Raw genomic sequence first — 19,764 nt, forward strand, 5'->3', positions numbered from 1 at the left:
TGCCTTTTCCAACCAGATAACTATACACTCCATAAGGCCATCAATACACTTGGCCTTCAACAAGAAAACCCACAGGAGCACCCCCCCCATCCAGAGAAACCCTGGTGTTCCCAATACCCAAGCAGCATGATCTCCTCTTCTCCTTTCCCAGTTTTTCTTAGACACAGTTAAACAGGAATGGAAGGCACCAGTTGTGAATAGAAAGCTATTAGTAGGTTTTATAGCATTACCCAAGAAGCGACAGGAATGTTTCGGGTTCCCCCACCGGATGCCCCCGTGTCAGCCCTGTTGTCAGGTGCTATTCTCCCTTGGAATTGGGACACCTCCCTCCAGATACCAAAAACAGATTGAGTCAGCCCTAAAGGAAGGACGTGAGGCAGCCTCCCTATCTGTGCATGCTTCTACTTTTCCTTCCGTCGTAACATGGTCATCTCTTCTCTGAGTGGTTGAGCTCCAGACTCCTCCCACAGCTTAATCACCAAAAACAAACACTTCTCAAGACACAAAAAGCACAAGTCTTCATAGCAGATGCTAACTTGGACTCCATCTGTTCGCCTCACACTCCACTGCCTCTATGGTAGTGGCAAGGAGAACCCTATCGCTCAAGCACTGGCAGGTGGATTCCACCTCACACACAAGACTAGCTGTGGTTCCTTATACTACAACAAAGCCTTTTGGTGATGATACCCTTTAAGAAATTCTGGTAGAAACTAAAGATAAGAGGAAGACACTCCCTTCAGTTCCTCACAGCCATGAAGGCCTTTCCAGCCTTTTTGTTCCTTTTGTTCCACTTTCAGACCTCGGAATAGGGATTCTAGAATCCCACTTCGTGTCCAGAACACATCAATACCAACAGACCACATAACCAATTGTGACAAGCCTTCGTGACCCAGTCCAAGCCTCGACAGCTATCCTGACTCACTGCCCCATTGCGTAGGAGGCCACCTCTTGGACTTCTTCCACACATGACAAACCAGCATATCAGACCAATAGGTCCTCAACTCCATCTTGCACGGATACAAAATAGAGCTAACTTCTCTCCCCCATCCCAACCACTTCTTCCAACACCATGGTCACACTCTCCTACCATATATGCCAGTATATCGTGAGCAATTCAACATCTAGTATCCATCAACACAGTGGAACATATACCACTTTATCAAAGAGGCAGAGGAATTTACTCTATTTTGTTCTCTGTGCCCAAAAAGGACAGCTCTCTCAGGGCTATACTGGACTTTTAAACAAATTTTAAACAAATTTGTAAAATACAGAAAGTTCCAAATGGAGACCCTAAGATCCATCGCGGGATCCCTACACCACTCCAACTTCATGGCCTCCATCGACCTGACGGAGGTATACTCACACTATTTATTTATTTGATTGATTGATTGATTGATTTCTATACCGCCCTTCGTCCGGTGAGCCGCTCCCTCCTCTGCACTCTGCCTCAAATACGTGGATCTTCATTACCAGTACAAAGCACTTCAGACTCTCCTCAGCACTGAGGATCTTCACAAAGATTCTGCCCCCCCCCCGGTGGCCCACCTTCAGCTAAAGGGAATTCAGGTCTTTGCCTCTTTATATGATCTCCTGTTCCATTCTCCCTCCATCACAACTGCACGTTCAGATGTGAACAACACCCTTCAGATGCTCTCAGAACATGGATTCCTGGTCAACTAGGCCAAGAGTCACCTTCCCTCCAATCAGTCACCACTTGAGAGTGATAATAAACACTTCTCGAGAGCTCCTCATTCTATCTCCAGATCGCATCCAAGTACAATCTACTTACTCCACCAGGTAGCCACAGCACCCACAGTACCAGTCCTCACAATGGCCAGACTTCTGGGTCTCATGGTGGTGTTTCCGGAAGCAGTGCCTTGGGCCTGCTCCCCACCTAGGCACACTCCAGTGCTTTCTCTTCCCATATCAGAATGATATAGCATGTTGGCAACCCACCAGAGTCAAGCTTCCAGTACAGGTTGTTCACTCCTTTCACTGGTGGATCCAACCATCTTGTCTCTCCCACGGAAAGACATTTTTGGACCACTCCAGCATTACACTGACTATGAATGCCAGTCTCTCTAGTTGCGGGGCATACTGCCTACAACATTCAGCTCAGGGGAAATGGACTCTGTAGGAGCATTCCCACAATATCAACTGGCTGGCGCTCAAAGCCATTTGCTTCATTCTACAATCAATCCAACATCTACTATAGAATCAACATGTATTGGTCCGAACAGTCAATGTCACAGCGAAAGCTCATGTGAATTGACGGGGACGCCAGGTCCAGATCCCTACATCAAGAAGCTTTGCTCTTACTCCACAGGGTGAGTCTCACCTAGCCTCCCTAACAGCCCATCACTAAAGTTCTATGTGTGTTGCATAAGCCACCATTTGAACCCCACAGATCTATACCATTCCATCTGCACTCTTTAAAACTAGCATTTCTAGTAGCCATTACATTGGCCAGGCATGTTTCAGAAATGCAAGCATCCATCAGTCCTGATTTCTGCATTTTTTCGTGTGACTCAGTTCGTCTGATATTGGACCTTTCCTTTTTGCCTAAAGTGGCTTCCATCTTTCACTGTTCTCAGAACATAGTCCTCCCTTCATTCTTTCTTAAGCCAGTTCATGCATTGGAAAACACCTGGCATAAACTTGACTATTGCTGCTATCTGAAGGTGTACCTGTCATCCATGGCTTCCTTCCAGTCCATGGATGCCTTATTTGTTTCATTTTTCCCTTCATCTATGGGCCAGAAAACTTCCTCCAGTACCATCACCAGATGGATCAAGGCATGTATTGTACTGGCCTATGAAGTACAGAAGCTATGTCTTGCTCTTAACATCACAGAGAACTCTACGAGATCAGTGGCAATGTTGACTGCCTTCTTTACTAATGCTCCATTTTCAGAAATCTGCAAAGCAGCCACTTGAACATCTTCCTCCACATTCATACGACAGTACAAACTCAACTTCCATTGCTCTTCACAAGCAGCCTTGGGCAGATGGGTTCTTCAACAAGTTCTTCCACCTCAGTAGATGCTGACGCTCCCTCCTAGGCAAGTCCCACATGAGATATCCTCATCCAGCAGCAGAGAAAGGAGCATTGCTTACTCACCATGAAGGCTGCTTCTTGCTGCTAGATCTGAGGACATCTTGGCCCACACATCTGGGCATCCGTGTCTACTGATGTGTTCTTTTTTCTCCTCTCTTCTCGCTAGTTTTTTTTCTCTGCATCTTGGACTTGGCTATGACAAACTGGGTGGGGTTCTCCTTCCCAGGCTATTAAAGCTTTACCTAATTTACATAGTCCTGCCTACTGGAGCACATGGGAAGGATAGCCCATGTGAGATGTCCTCAAATCCAACAGGAAGAAGGAGCCTTCACAGTGAGTAACCAATGCTCCTTTCTTTTACAGTTCAACATGAGTATCTTATATTTTTGCGTAAGAGGCCACAAAAACTTGTAAGACTGCAGGAGGATAAATCCTCTCAACTTTATTGCATATTTAGTCTGCTGTTAATAAATGGCTCTTGAACAAGGGGGAAATTGTTACATAAATATTTATTACATAGTAAATAAACTAGTGGGATCTTATCAGAGGTAAAAACAGCTTTAAAGCAGTATTTACGTTGACTGTGTCTGAAGGCTAGGTATTGTGATTAGCCCTTTTAAAACCAAACAACTTCTGTTTTTTGCTTGCAGGTGTTGTATGATACTCAGGCTCCATTAAACGCTATCAATAAGCTTCCAACTGTGCCAATGCTGGGACTGACACAACGCACCAACACTGCCTACCAGTGTTTCTCAATTCTGCCGCAGTCACCCACACACATCAGATTGGCCTTTAGGAATATGTATTGCATTGATATTTACTGCCAGAGCCGCGGGGTTGTGGCAATTCGTGATGGAGCTTATAGTCTCTTTGACAATAGTAAAATTGTTGAAGGTTTTTATCCTGCACCAGGATTAAAGGTGACTATTATTTGCATTTGTATTCTACATGCAGGATAATTAGAGAGGGTTGTAGGTGGGCTCTTATGGACTTTGCAGAAAGTTTTACTGAAGAGGAAAACCCCTATGAAAAGGGATAAGTTTATTGTAGTCTCTCCAGATAAATTTAATGGTAAGCAAAGTAATTTAATTTAATGCTAAGTTGTCTCAGTAATGATCTGCCATACTAATGACAGTATCCAATGACGGTATTAGACAGTAGCATCCTTCAGGTCACTTGCTTCTTGTGAAGGCATATTTTGGAACACTACACTAGAGTATGTGGCTACTCAAAGCCTATACAAAAATGGACCTTAAGTCAGTAACAATGCACATACTTAGTTCTTGCCTGAAATCTTGGAGAACTAGTGAAAGTCATTGTAGATAGTACTGGACTTGATGGATTAATAGTATGGCTCATAAGGCAGCTTCATATATTCATATGAAATCAAGACAACTAAGCAATTAATGGTTCTGTCAACACAAATGTGCACATTTAGAGCTTGTTTAGACTCCCTCCTCCCCCAAAAGAGCATGTTAAGCTGTATTGTTAGTTTGTCAGAATTAGGTCTGTACAGTACTATGGTTGAGTATACTTAAATAATTCTATTCTATGACTAGAATGTATTGGCAGTCATGATTTTAAAGACTTGTTTCTTCTAGAAGCTGCTTGGCTTTGCAAGCATTAGTTTTGGTTGTTGCAATTGATTTTATTGAAATAATTGGTTTGCTTCTGAACTAGATTGTGTTTTTTAATGGTAGAGTGGCTTATTCTGATAAATCTTTGACTTAAAAGGGCTACATTTGCCAGTGGAAAGAGCAACTGTGAGACTGATTTATAACTATTTGTGGTGAAAAAGAATTCTGCTGCTTTATATTTTAATTCTGAGAAATTTGAGATGCTCCTATAGAAGCAGTTGTTATGTTAATATGTTTTGGGATAACTGAATATTACTACTAAGATTAGTTTGTATTTCTGACAGATTTAATAGGACAATGTTGGCTAATAAATCTGAATACTATATCCACAGACATTTCTGAACATGTTCGTTGACAGCAATCAGGATGCACGAAGACGATCTGTCAATGAAGATGATAATCCACCATCTCCTATTGGAGGAGACATGATGGATTCATTGATATCACAACTTCATCCTCAGCAGCAGGTGTGTGTGTGTGTGTGTGTGTGTGTGTGTGTGTGTGAGAAAGTATAAAATTCTGCACCACAAATATATGCGAAGCCCTTATAACAGTCTCTTTTTGGGGGGGGGGGGAATTGTTATGAGGGTAGAGATAAGGGATATAATTAAAAGGGGAGAATATGGTTGCTCTTGAAAGCAAGGCCTATGGTGGGGGTTTAAAAATGACTTTGGAAAGTAAGGAAGTTTGTGATGGATAAATCCATGATTGATGGTATGAAGGAAAATACTACACTCTCTACAAATAGAAATGTGTGGCAAGCCCCTGCTTAATAAATTGAGCAGGATACAGTCATAAATATACTTTGGCCAAATCAAATGCCTGAGGACTAAACTTTCCAGGTATTAGAGCTTGAGGATGTAGAATAGTTGAAATCTATATTGTGCTATAACCAATAACTTATTTCAGCAGTCTTCAAAACAAACAGGAGCACCAGGGGCTTACCCTTTGACATCACCACCCACATCCTACCACAGTACCGTCACCCCCTCTCCCTCCATGATGCTCACCCAGTCCCCAGGTAAGATGGGTTTATTCAATAAATTAGCAATAACAGTTAATGACATTCAGCGTTCCTAAGATCCTTTCATAAATAAAATGTTATGTATTGTGTGTGGTTTTTAAATGATTGATTTATACATGACTAAGAATTCTCTTCAAGCTTTGAGAGAAGTTAACTAGAAAGTATATAGCTAATTGCTGTTGTGAATGTTGTCTTCAGGAACTCTTCATGCTGCAAGCTCTCCAAGTGGAGCATTAAGAGCACCATCACCAGCATCATTTGGCCCAACGCCTTCCCCTTCGTCTCTTGGAATTACAATGGGACCAAGTACAAATTTTGCTAGCCCGCACGGTAAGCCTATGTCCAGTACAGCTATAACTAATTTCCTCATTCCTTTTTCTTTGCTGTCTTCTTGACTGGGAGATTCCAAAATTGAAGCAACCAGATCTGAATCGAGATCCATCAAGATCCATAAGTATGAGTTCTGCGCCTGTGCAGGGACCATGCAGTAGGCATGCTGCAGCTTGTCGATGTGTCGAAGCCCTGCCCCTACGCCTACAGCATGCTATTTAAAGGCAGGCTGGATGCCATGTTCCTCAGTTCTTTTCCAACTTCTATCATGTTTGGACCTCAGTCTGCCGCTCCTATCATCAGATATGTTCCTCAGTGAGTTCATCGGATTTCTTTCTGGGGAAGGAAAAAACACACGGATATTTAGCGTATGACCCATTTCTGGCTGATGGTCTATGTTTGGAGTGCTTTTTGAACTGGCTTGGCTGATGGACAATGACTGACTCTTGACCCTGGAACGGACCTGACCACCCTTCTTCGTGTTGCTAAATGTCTGAGGAGAAAAAGTCCTTTCAGCAGTGCGAGGGCTGTAAAGCCAAACTCCCCTCCAAGGTCCTCCACCATTTGTGCCTGATCTCCTTGGGTGAGGAGCACAAAGTATCCTCCTGTAAAATTTATCGTTTTCCAAACAAACTCGTAAAAATAGGGCACTTTGTCTTCAGGCCGCCATTTACGACAAAGTCTTGAGCCCTTCAACACCTAGTGAACCACGCCCATCTACTTCGGCATCTAAAATGCCACCGAAGTCAACCACGGCCTCACCATTGTTGAAGATGGCTTTGACACCTATGTCAACGTCGATTCAACACAAGTAAAAAATATCCACCTCAACGTCGTTAGCCCAACATAAGCCTACGGCATTGACTTCGATGTGGATATCTTCTCCCTTGACATCAAAAATAGCCAAGTCTTCGATGTCAACGTTCAGTGCACATCGCACACAAAATGCCATCTCGATGCCAGGGATCTCGACTTTGGCAAATCGCCATATTACCGAGACTCCCTCAACACCTCACAGAAAAAGACAGAAGTCTATTGATCTGACGTGAGAGCATACTCCATCACCTTCTGTGATCCAGCGTTGTCCCTCGACATCGATTGTCTCTTTGACATCGAAACCCTCTCTCGATGTCATGCCTTTGGCATCAACAGTAGTTCAACAACTACACACCGTCCATCCGTCGACACCGACACATTTGATATTGAGGGCATGTTCCTTATCTCCGGCACCAACACTGGTCTTGTCTTCTGCCCCATTGACGTTGACGGTTCGACAGCCTGTCCCTTTGACATTGACTCTGCATGCCCCTGTGATTTCGATGTCAACGCAAGTTTTTCCTCAGTGTCAACCGCTGTTACCGACTTTTGACGTGTATGATGACGAGACAGATGTGAATACCAACGCTGCCCTCGACCCATCCACGGCACACACTCTTCTTTCTATACTGGACTCTTCCTCGAGCACTCTGTCCACGTCAACCTTCAGGGGTTTCTTTCCCGCGGATGCTGAAGTAGAGACCACCTCTGCACCACCACCACCTGTGGTGTCTGCCCTGTCTGCTGAACACCTGCATAACCCTACGGCTTGGCATACTTGTGGCTTTGCGCATGCGCCCCCCCAACTGCCGCCACGTCAGTGGCTGTTATGGGTACCTGCTCTCCGAGTGCATTGTATACCTATGAACCAACGAAATCCTGAAGACCTTATACTCCGATTGCAACTTCCTTGTCAGTATCCACTTTGACTCAAACGATCTCCAGAAGTCAGATGATTTCCTCTGCTTCCAATGCCTCACAAACCCATCCTCTGCTTATGGCACAACGATCCACTCAAACTACATCTCCTTCTTTGTGCCCTGGAAGCACCCAGATAGGAACCCTGTTTCCTTCACAGCACGCTACCGTAGAAACACAAACATGTGTTCCCTCTTCCCCGACTACATCTGCTTCTGAACACTACGGCTCCTCTGATTTTGAATTAGACCCGGAGGATATGGACAGCTTGGTGGATCCCCCCGCTGATGTGCCTCCACCTACTTATGTTGGTTCAAACAAACAGATGAAAGCCTACCATAAGCATGTGTGGACCATGGCAGAAGCACTAGGTTCGGACCTACGGTCGGAGTTGTTCACAGTAGATGACCCAGTCTACAGCTTTATGGCCAAAGCACAATCTACCCAGCCCGTGGCCTTACCCATTCTCCCAGTGATCACCAGGGCAGCAAAGTGTGCCTGGGAAGTACTCCACACGTCCACTCCCACGTCCAAGAGACTGGAGAGCTTATACCGCATCCAAGAGAAGGACAATACTTACCTATTGAAACATCTAATTCTCTTGTGGTCGATTGCTCCGTTTCCTCCAAATCGAGGAGGTACCACGCAGCTCCACCTGAAAAAGAAGGGAGAAAGTTAGACTTGTTAGGGAGAAAAAATTACTGCACCTCGTGCCTGTCAATTAAGGTGGCAAATTATTCAGCCTGTACAGCCAAGTACAGTTATGGCCTCTGGGAATCTCTGCAGGGTAACCTGGACACCTTATCCTCTGAAGACTTTAAGAAAAAGTTCCAACAGACTCTTGAAAAATCTGCTGACTCGACTTGGCAGCAGTTAAGCGTTGCAAAACACCTCGCGGAATCTGAATCTCGCTCTCTGACCGCTGCTGTGACTTTACGCAGACATGTGTGGCTGAGATCCACCAACCTCCAGACCGACATGAAAGAGAAGATCGAGGGTCTGGCTTTTGATGGCACCAGACTTTTCAGTGAATCTATGGATGCCGCTATGGAACAACTCAAAAAATCAAAACTCACGGCTAAGACTTTTACTTCTCCGGCTTCAACCTCTACCTATACTGCGAGGTACCGTTCTTACTCCAACAAACAATGACCTTCTTTCAGGCAACAAGATCGCTGCGACTATAGGAAGCAGTATCACCCTTATAATAAACGCCCTTATCAAGGCAAACCCAATACTTCTCTGTCCCACCATACCAAGCAACTGGACTCACAGAAGTGTCTTTGAGGGTCGTGACCACCCATCGGCACTACTCTTCTCCCCATTCCCACCTGTGGGGGCTGTATGTGCTAGCTCTCCTCCAAGACCTGGGCATCCAGGTCAATTGGGAAAAGTCCTATCTGGAACCGATGCCTTTCATCACCTATATAGGAGCAGTATTGGACACGATAACCCAAAGAGCATACTTACCAGAAGAAAGATATACCTGCATCCGGGATCTGGTGCAACTCTTCCAACAACATCCTCTACAGCCAGCTCAATTAATACAACACCTGCTCGGCCTTATGGCTTCCTGCAATGTGGTGATACATTATGCATGCCTGAAAATGTGAAAACTGCAACTATGGTTTCTGTCAGTTTTCCATCCCAACACAGACAGTCAACGGAAACATCTAGAACTGCCACCACAAATTCTATGATCACTAATCATGGTAGTCAGACCGCAGGAATCTCCTGGACAGAATCCCGTTCCACACATCATTTCTATCAGTTTGGCTAACAACAGATGCATCTCTACTGGGGTATGCATCCCTACTTGGAGGAGAGGTTTCTTATCGGCTACTAGTCGGAGGGCTACAGGCCACCTCCAGCCTCAAAGGCAGGATTCCTCTGAGTAGCAGTTGCAAGAGAGTAACAGCTGGAGAGAGGGCACGCCCTCAACTCCTGCCTGTGGCTTCCAGCGGCATCTGGTGGGCCACTGTGTGAAACAGGATGCTGGACTAGATGGGCCTTGGGCCTGATCCAGCAGGGCTGTTCTTATGGGGTGGCGCACCCATTGCAAAGGTCACCAGATTCAAGGGAAATGGTCCCCACACCAGGCCCAGTTGTATATCAACTTCCTGGAATTGCTAGCTGTCTTCCGGGCACTACAGACCTTCTTGTCTCTGATACAGGGCAAGGTTGTCCAAGTACAACTTGACTATTGTCCAATAGCCCAAGCCTACATCAACCGCCAGCGTGGTACTGTGTCTCAAATCTTGTGTGCCCTAAGTGTTCAGCTATGGCACTGGTGTATCTGGCATCATGTCTCTCCAGTAGCAATCCACATCAAGGGCCTGGAAAATGTCCTAGTGGACGACCTCAGTCAAGTGTTTCTGCAAAACCATCAACACAAATGGGAGCTCAAGACGGAGTACATAGCTCCCCTCTTTGACCGCTGGATGGAACCGTCCATAGACCTATTTGCGACCTTCTCGAACACGAAGTGCACCCACCTCTGCTCAAGAACGAGACACAACCGACAATCCCTGGGGGATGCTTTCCAGCTGGATTGGTCTCAGGAAACACCCTACATGTTCCCTCCTCAACCAATAATCAGCCGAGTGATAGCTCATCTCCTGGCCATTCCAACGTCTTGCATCCTCATGACACCATGGTAGCCAAGACAACCTTGGTTTCCACAGCTGTCCAAACTGTCGGAGAATCATCATCATCACCTCCCTCGTGTACTGGACCTCTTGTCCCAAGATGATGGACACATCCTCCACCTGGACGTCCCCACTCTCCATCTGACTGCTTGGTGAATCAGGTTCTGAACTGCATTCTGCTCAGCCAGAGAAAAGCCCCTACCAGGCATAACTACTTCAGAAAGTGGCTCAGATTCAAAGCCTATGCTAGGTCGCGTGGCTTTCTGCCAAGGTGGGCATCTGTCCGGAATGTTCTCCTTTATCTGACTACAATGAGGACATTTGACCAACGTCTCTTTGAAAGTCCACTTAGCTGCCCTCTCATCGAAACATCTGGGATGTGATGGCAAAACTCTATTCTCACATCCAGAAAGTAAGGTTTTCCTGAAAGGACTTTCCAATGTATACCTGCCTATTCGGGCCCCAGTGGAACCCTGGAGCATCCCCTTGGTGCTCTCATCTCTGACTCAAGCTCCGTTCGAGCCTATGGCTACAGCACCCATAAAACCTTATTCACTAAAGACAGCCTTCCTAATCGCCATTACTACGGCAAGACGTGTAAGTGAACTTAGGGCTCTGAGGATCGATACTCCATATACGAGATTCTATCCAGATAAGGTCCTGATGCACCTAGACTCTAACCTTTTGCCAAAAGTAGTTTCTAACTTCCACCTGAATCAGGACATCGTCCTTCCAACATTCTTCAGAGACCCCACGACCTCTCTGGGACACTCTATGCACTCTCTTGATGTGCTCAGAGTGCTCCTATTCTAACTAGCATGGACTAAGGACTTCAGATCTTCTAACCACCTCTTCATAGCCTTACAAAGGCACTGCCACGGGCTCCTGCGTTTCAAGACAAAGATTATCAAACTAGTTAGTTGAGCTCATCTTGTTCACCTGCAAGTTGCAAGGCAAGACTCCTCCAGAAGCCATCAAGGCCCATTCCACTCAGGCATATGCTTCTTCAGCTGCACACCTCTCAGGGCTATCTTTTATGGACATCTGCAAAGCAGCCACAGAGTTACCCATTATAAGGCACTACGCCATAGATGTGTACTTTGCTGCTGAGGCGAACTTCGGGAGAAGTGTTTTCAAAAGGGTGTTACAATAATCACTACTGCACCCACATCCATTGGGAGCTTGCTAAACACCCATACTTTTGGATCTCTATGGATGTCAATCCAGATAAACAGGTTGCTCATCTGTAACTGATGATCTGGTGGAGATCTGTTGACATCCATAAGACCCTCCCGAACCATCCCTCTGCAGTAGTGCTCTGCTATGTGCATACTATGTGCAGGCCGATGCCTATTCCGTCAACATTGGTTAACTTACCTGCGTACCTGGATGGTCGTCCTCCACGGTGGTTGTCCAAAAACTGAGGAACATGGCGTCTAGCCCGCCTTTAAATAGCATGCTGTAGGTGTGGGGGCGGAGCTTGGACACCTCTACAAGCTGCAGCATGGCTACTGCGTGGTCCCTGCATAGGCACAGAACCCATACTCATGGATGTCGACGGATCTCTTCCAGATCATCAGTTACAGGTGAGCAACCTGTTTTTATCTAGCCCAGCTAGCTTTGTACTCCTATATAGGAGGCAGTGCTGCTGAATGAATGTTGTCTCAATTAGTTCCTAAAGAGTTAAGCATTTTTACTTGGAGAAGCTGGAGCAAAGAATCTTGAACTCATCATGAGAGGATGCTCTTCAGAATCTCTTGATTTGGTAGATGCTGCTGCCATTGCTAGAGCTTAAGCTTCAACTTCATCATCCATCCCTTCTAGAGTAAAAAGATTAACTAGTTATTATGTAGAGAGGAAAGGGATAGATGCTTTGGTTTCCTGTAGATGAATAAGATATACCAGCAATGAAATATACACTGCATGGCTCCAAAGACAAACTTCAAAATGACCTCTTTAATGTGTAAAAGATACTAAAATAACTTATAGATTTTTTTTTTACACAAAACATGTAAGCTAAAACAAAACTGAGCAAATTTACTTTACGCAGTCCTGTTTCCAGACGAAGGACAGCACTAGCCACTCACCGTGGTACTTGAAAAATGTTCCTCAGGAACTTGGATTGCACGGATTCCACCTTGAAGAAGTTAGAGTACATACCAAGTTGAGCTCCATATAAGAGCTGTGCTCACACTTTACCAAAAAAGGTTTTAATGTGGAGGGGATCAATTGGGCCCCTCTAGAGTGGTGGAAGGATTGAATTGCTTGTGCACTCCTGTGTGCATCTGCCTTACATGTTCTTTGTGTGCACCCCTTCTGCCTGAAGCCTGGATATTTGAAATACTTAACTTGTTCCAACCTATGCCCATTTGGTGACTAGTTCTGAATCTTTGGTCTCTTTGCAAACACCAAGATCTTGTTTTGTTATAATTTATTTTAAAATATTGTTTATTGCAATAGGTATCAAGAGAGCGAAAAGCTCTTCTTGGGCCTGTTGGAGTTTGCAAGAGAATGACAGCATCATCTGGATATAAAAGTATGGCAAGATGTTTGCCTACTAATTTTGGTGGATGATGGTCTAGATTGCCTAAATAGGGAACAAGAGAGTTAATATAGAAGTAAAACAGCAGCGGAGCCAGGATACATCCCTGTCTGACTCCGCTGAATGTTGGTATTTCCTTGGTGATATGTCCCTGAGTGCTGCAAAACACCCTTACACGAGAGTTTTCATATAATGTGAACATCAGAAGTAGTAAATGGCGGTCTACTGATGATTTCAGTAACTTACACCAAAGTTTCTCTCTGGGGATCAGATCAAAAGCAGATCTAAAATCAACAAATCCTGCATATAGAGCAGAGTTAGATTTGGCAGTGTATTTTTCTACTAAATGCTGTAGTGTTAAAGCAGGGTACATAACAGAGCGACCTGCGTGGAAGCCAGTTTGCTCCTCCGCCAGGATATTTTCATAATCCATCCAGTCCAGGAAATGCTCATATAGGTGCCTAGGATGCATCTTGCTCACTATGCTAAGAAGACTAATAGGTTGGTAATTTTCGGGTAGCTTCCTTTCACCCTTTTTATAAATTGGGATTATTATTGCCACTCCCCATTCTTTAGGGACATATGTGGTCCTGTCCAGAAAAGAAAAGAGAGAGGCCAGGACTGGGGCCCACCATGCCAAATTATTTATAATTACTTCTTGGGATACGTAGTCATTGCTAGGGGCTTTGCCAGGTTTAAGCTGCCTCGCCAGGGATTCTATTTCAGTACAAGATACTGGTGGCCACTCTGGCAACTGACCCACATCCAGGTCTATGCTTGTGACAGCTGTTTCATCTCTCTTATACAACGTATGGTAATACTCCTCCCATATAGGTACACGTATCATACAGTCAGAGTGGGATAACCCACTCAATGGATGGGAGGCAACCATACACCAAAACAGGGAAGGGTTTTTGAATCTCGATGCTGCTATCAGTTGTTGCCAAGACAGTCTCATGGCCTCTCTCTCTTTTTTGTTTTCAGCAGCTGTTTGTATTGCTTTTTCTGTTTGTATGATGCTCTGGGGGAAGAAAGCGGCAGCTGATCCCTATATGTTTGATATGCACTGACAAGTGCTCTTTTAGCATTAATGTAGTCTGTATCAAACCAGCTCTTAGAGCGATAGGTAGCACCATGGTCCTTCAGAGATTTGATAGAAGTTAACATTGTATGCAGTGCCTGGACAATTTTACTATAGTGATCTAAGATGCCATTGTCCATCTCGGTAGCCAATAATATTGAATGGAGAAGAACAAGACTTTCAGAATTCAGCTTTAAAGTGACTTGTTCCTTTGTCCTTTCTGACCATCTTATGCAAGAGGATCACACCTCTAATGCAGAATTCGAAAAATGGGTTGGTTCTGCAAGTAAAAAGCTTCCAAAGAAATTCAGATGTAACTCTCCAGGGAGATTGCTCCAGATGTGTTAGTAAACCTGGAGAGATTGCTATGTAATCGATTGTGGAGAATCTGGAACCAGCCCAGAAGGTATACTCAGTTGCATGGTCATAGCTGTGGTACCATTTAACTGGTGTAGATTTAGTCTATCAAAGATTTGAGCCAAACATAGACCTGCATAATTCCCTACACTGTCCTTGAATTGATGGGAAATAAGTGGTAAGGGGACCTCATACGCAGGAGGGAAACATTGAAATTTAGCATGCAACAGCTTGCCACCTAATGGTGCAGTGGGGAAATGGCTTGACTACCAATCCAGAGGTTACCAGTTTGAATCCCCGCTGGTATGGGAAACACCTGTATCAGGCAGCAGCAATATTGGAAGATTCTGAAAGGCATCATCTCATACTGCACGGGAGGAGGCAATGGTAAAACCCTCCTGTATTCTACCGAAGGCAACCACAAGGCTCTGTGATCGCCAGGAGTCGACACCGACTCAACAGTACACTTTACCTTTTAGCTTGTCATCAGTTCCCAATCTGTCATTAAAACCACTGGCAATTATGACATGCGCTCGTGGAAAAGAGCACTGTAGATCTTTTATATAACCCTTGAGTTTGGACCATACAGACTTAATCTGAGAGTGTTGGTGAATAGGTGGTATATAAACATTAATTAAGAGCAGAGAAACATTGCTGAATTCAACCAACAAAGCCATTGCATATTGTTCGAATGAAGGTAAGTTAGTAGTTGTGGTTTTAATTATTGTAGAGACTATCATGCTCAGCCCTCCACAGAGTCACCTCTTCCTACACCTGGGGTTGCTATTATTGAGAAAGATGTAAATCCATCCAGGTGAGGTTCCTCAGACAGCCATGTCTCCTGCAAAAACAAAAGGTCATAGTCATAGGTATATTTGACAAATGAAGTATCCCTAAGCCTTCCTTTCAGGTCAGAATATTGTTTTGGTCACTTTTCCATTGTGTTCTTTCATGTGTATTGCCCATGGTTTTATTCAACTTAATATTAAAGATGAGATGAAAGAAGCCATGAGATTCATTGGTCACTGAATATCTTCTTGGCAAAAGATCTGCTTTCTTCTCACTTGTGTGTTATCTATTGTCTGTTTGCTGCTTTTGGTTCTCAGCTTCTGTATTTAAGTGCCTTCAGCTGGCATGCTAAATGGAGCAGTGGAGATGGTGTATTACACTGAAATGTCTGCTCAGCTTACATGTTTTGTGTAAATAAATAAATAAATAAATAAATATGTGCAAGTTTAATATATCTTGTATATTAAAGAGGTCATTTTGAAGTATGTTCTTGTAGATGTGTGCAGTCTGTCTTTCATCCTATGGTAAGATCTTTCTCCCAGATATTGGCAGCACCAATTTTGGATTTTCTCATCTTAGATACCTTCCCATCAGCTTCAGTAATTGTGTGAGTCTCTGGTTCAAAATGTTTTTGCAGCACCATTCATATCCAACAGGAATGTGAACAATGGATTGTAGCACTACACCCATTTGGAATACTAGCGTGTAGTGGCGAATTTTCTGTAGGACAATGTCTATACAGCTGCTGTTGGCTCCCCCTTAAGCTTTGCTCCATATAATTATTATATAATAGAATTATAATAGTGGCAAATGGAAAGTTACAGTTGTTGAATTTCTGCATGTTGTGCAGCTCTGAAGGGTGCAGGGGCCCTGCTGGGGTAAGGGAAGCTGGCAATTCTAAATGTGGCATGTACCTGAATTTTTAACTGTAGCTCTTAGTGACTCTCTCTAGCTTTAGCTGGTGTTCCAATTGTGTCCCTTCTTTAAAATGGATGGCCTCACCACAGCACATCCATGCTTTAGTTCATTCAGACTGCAATATTTTAATGGGGATACCTTTGGAAATTTTGCGAAACTTCAGCTGGTTCAGAATATTGTGGTGAGACTTGACAGTTGGTGCTGAAAGAACTACACTGGATTCCAGTGTGTTTCTAGGCTCAATTCAAAATTGTTGTTGGCTTTTATCGTCCTGAACAGCCTGAGACTGGTGTACCCAAACGACTGCTTATTCCTAAATCAACCTGCCATTCAGTGAAATGATTGATGACCCTGTTCTGGGTGTTCCCACCTTTTGGAAATTGGGGGTGTATGATTACTAATTGCTGGGCCTCTTCAGTTGTAGCACCCTGATGTTCTAACAACGTTCCCACAGAGACTTGTCTAGCATATACACTGCTCTCCATTTTATTATCTTGTGCCTTTTCTAATTACATTGAGTTTTATTGCTGCTGAGTTTAATGTGCATTGCTTGTTTTTGTTCTATGATTTTATTATTTTAACTGTGAGCCACCTTGAACAGTTATTCTGAAAGGTGCAATATAAAGATTTTAAACTTAAATGAAGCAGAAATATGTTATGTAACAATAGATGTCAAGAAACAGGCTAATCATCCATGTTAGGAAATATTGATGGGAAGTGCATCAGAAGCAGGAAACCTGCCAGGGAGGCGGTTGGGCCATTAGACAATGAGGGAGTGAAAGGGATTATTAAGGAGGATATGGAGGTTGCAGAGAAACTGAATGAGTTCTTTGCATCTGCCTTCACGGCAGAGGATACTGAGCATATACCTGCTCCTGAACCAGGCTTTTTAGGGATGGAGGCTAGAGAGCTGAGTCAGATAGAAGTGACAAGGGATGATGTTCTAAACTGTCTGGAAAAACTGAAAGCTAACAAATCACCAGGGCCGGATGGCATTCATCCAAGAGTCCTCAAAGAACTCAAATGTGAAACTGCCGACCTCCTTGCTAAAATATTTAACTTATCCCTGAAATCGGGCTCTGTACCAGAGGACTGGAGAGTAGCAAATGTAACACCGATTTTCAAAAAGGGATCCAGGGGCGATCCGGGAAATTACAGGCCAGTTAGCCTAACGTCCGTTCCAGGCAAATTGATGGAAAGCATCCTCAAGGATAAAATTGTAAAGCACCTAGAAGAACAGGCCCTGCTGGGAGTGAGCCAGCATGGCTTCCGCAAAGGTAAATCTTGCCTCACCAACCTTTGAGTTCTTTGAGAGTGTCAGCGAGTGTGTGGATCAAGGTGCTCCAGTTGACATAGTCTACCTGGACTTCCAAAAAGCTTTTGACAAAGTTCCTCATCAAAGACTCCTGAGGAAACCTAGCGGTCATGGGATAAAGGGACAAGTACATGTGTGGATTGCTAACTGGTTGAAAGACAGGAAACAGAGGGTAGGTATAAATGGAGAGTTTTCACAATGGAGGGAAGTAAGAAGTGGGGTCCCCCAGGGACCGGTACTGGGACCGGTGCTTTTTAATGTATTCATAAATGATCTAGAAGCAGGGGTAAGCAGCGATGTGGCCAAATTTTCAGATAATACCAAACTCTTCCGGGTAGTGAAATCCCAAACAGATTGTGAGCAGCTCCAAAAGGATCTCTCCAAACTGGGGGAGTGGGCGACAAAATGGCAAATGTGGTTCAATGTTAGCAAGTGTAAAGTGATGCACATTGGGAACAAAAACCCCAACTTCAAGTATATGCTGATGGGATCCGAGCTGTCGGTGACGGACCAGGAGGGGGATCTTGGGGTTGTGGTTGACAGCTCGTTGAAAGTGTCGACTCAGTGTGCGGCAGCTGTGAAAAAGGCAAATTCCATCATTAGAAAGGGGATTGAAAATAAAACGGCTAACATTATAATGCCCTTATACAAAACTATGGTGCAACCACACTTGGAGTACTGCGGACAATTCTGGTCACCACATCTTAAAAAGGACATTGTTGAACTGGAGAAGGTACAGAAGAGGGCAACTAAGATGATCAGGGGCCTAGAGCACCTTTCTTATGAGGCAAGACTACAACACCTGGGGCTTTTTAGTTTAGAAAAAAGACGACTGCGGGGAGACATGATAGAGGTCTATAAAATCATGCATGGCGTGGAGAAAGTGGAGAGAGAGAGATTCTTTTCCCTCTCACACAACACTAGAACCAGGGGTCACTCCATGAAATTGATTTCCAGGAGGTCTAGGACCAACAAACGGAAGTACTTTTTCACACAACGCGTGATCCACCTGTGGAACTCTCTGCCACAGGACGTGGTGACAGCCAACAACCTGGATGGCTTTAAGAGGGGTTTGGATGACTTCATGGAGGAGAGGTCTATCAATGGCTACTAGTCGGTGGGCCACCTCCAGCCTCAAGGGCAGGGTGCCTCTGAGTACCAGTTGCAGGGGAGTAATGGCAGGAGAGAGGGAACGCCCTCAACTCCTGTCTGTGGCTTCCGGCGGCATCTGGTGGGCCACTGTGCGAAACAGGATGCTGGACTAGATGGGCCTTGGGCCTGATCCAGCAGGGCTCTTCTTATGTTCTTATGAAGTGCTTCATCAAACTTCTGTCTTTCCTCCATTAAGATTCGGCACTTAAGCACTTCATAAAATGGTTAGGGCATTTTCAATGTGTTGCTTTAGGTTTTTGATAGGCAATGGCCTAAGAGGACAATGAATCAAATAACATCCTGGTATGTGACATGTAGTTGCTTGAGTTCTATTATTGCCAGAGAAAAACACCTAACTTTCATGTGATTTTCATAGGTACCATAGATCCTAGTTCGCCATATACAATGATGTCTCCCAGTCAACGTGCAGGGAATTGGCCAGGCTCACCTCAGGTATCTGGTCCCTCTCCAGCAGCACGTATGCCTGGAATGTCACCAGCTAACCCTTCATTACATTCTCCGGTACCAGATGCTTCTCATTCCCCACGAGCTGGCACAAGTAAGTAATTTCAACAGTGGATTTGTTGCACAAAAAGGCAAAGTCTGTTGCTGATGAAGGTCTTGGGTATTAAATCCCTTATTCAAGAGATTTCACTACAAAACTCTGTTGATATGGCACGTCTGTCTAATTTTAATCAAAGTCAGGTATAAATCAGATTGTTGATCAGCTAATTCTTTCATATGATATGGGCCAGATCAGGCATGGAACCAGGATTATATCCTGGCTTCATGCAATGTCTCCAAATCTCATTTGAGTCCAACTGAATATCTGGTTCATATTCTGATTTATTTGGAATGGTGATTAAAATAAGCCAGGATTACTCCATTCAGATGTAATGGGCATTCCTAGCTTGTTCTTAACCAGTATTTGAAGGAGAATACTTCCAGTTTTCCTGTGAGCAGGGGAGGAGATGTATGCATTCCTGAGGCTCAGAGATGTCACATGAAGCCAGGATACAATCTTGGCTCCACATTATAGCTGTATTGGCTCTCTAACTCAATAATATTAATAACCCTCTTGTTCCTGTATCAGTTAAGCTTATTCCAAATTGATTGATACAATTGCCTAAACTCTTGCTGTTCCTGGTCTGGGCAGTTAATTCACTTAGTTGCACAAGGG

At 44.3% G+C, this 19,764-nt stretch overlaps 1 protein-coding gene across 3 annotated transcripts in view; it reads left to right on the forward strand.

Moving 5' to 3' along the window:
- The window catches only part of MED14 (mediator complex subunit 14), a 76,530-nt gene that overhangs the window by 48,046 nt on the left and 8,720 nt on the right, over nucleotides 1–19,764 (forward strand). The window contains exons 21-25 of one of the 3 annotated variants that reach the window (XM_053309882.1): nucleotides 3,708–3,977; nucleotides 5,027–5,161; nucleotides 5,604–5,715; nucleotides 5,917–6,048; nucleotides 18,961–19,143. In XM_053309882.1, the coding sequence (XP_053165857.1) occupies nucleotides 3,708–3,977; nucleotides 5,027–5,161; nucleotides 5,604–5,715; nucleotides 5,917–6,048; nucleotides 18,961–19,143 (832 nt within the window). The remainder of the gene's footprint in view (nucleotides 1–3,707; nucleotides 3,978–5,026; nucleotides 5,162–5,603; nucleotides 5,716–5,916; nucleotides 6,049–18,960; nucleotides 19,144–19,764) is intronic. The other 2 variants (XM_053309884.1, XM_053309885.1) reach the window with 2 other exon arrangements.

Source organism: Hemicordylus capensis, chromosome 3, assembly GCF_027244095.1.
Source record: "Hemicordylus capensis ecotype Gifberg chromosome 3, rHemCap1.1.pri, whole genome shotgun sequence".
Lineage (NCBI taxonomy): Eukaryota > Metazoa > Chordata > Lepidosauria > Squamata > Cordylidae > Hemicordylus > Hemicordylus capensis.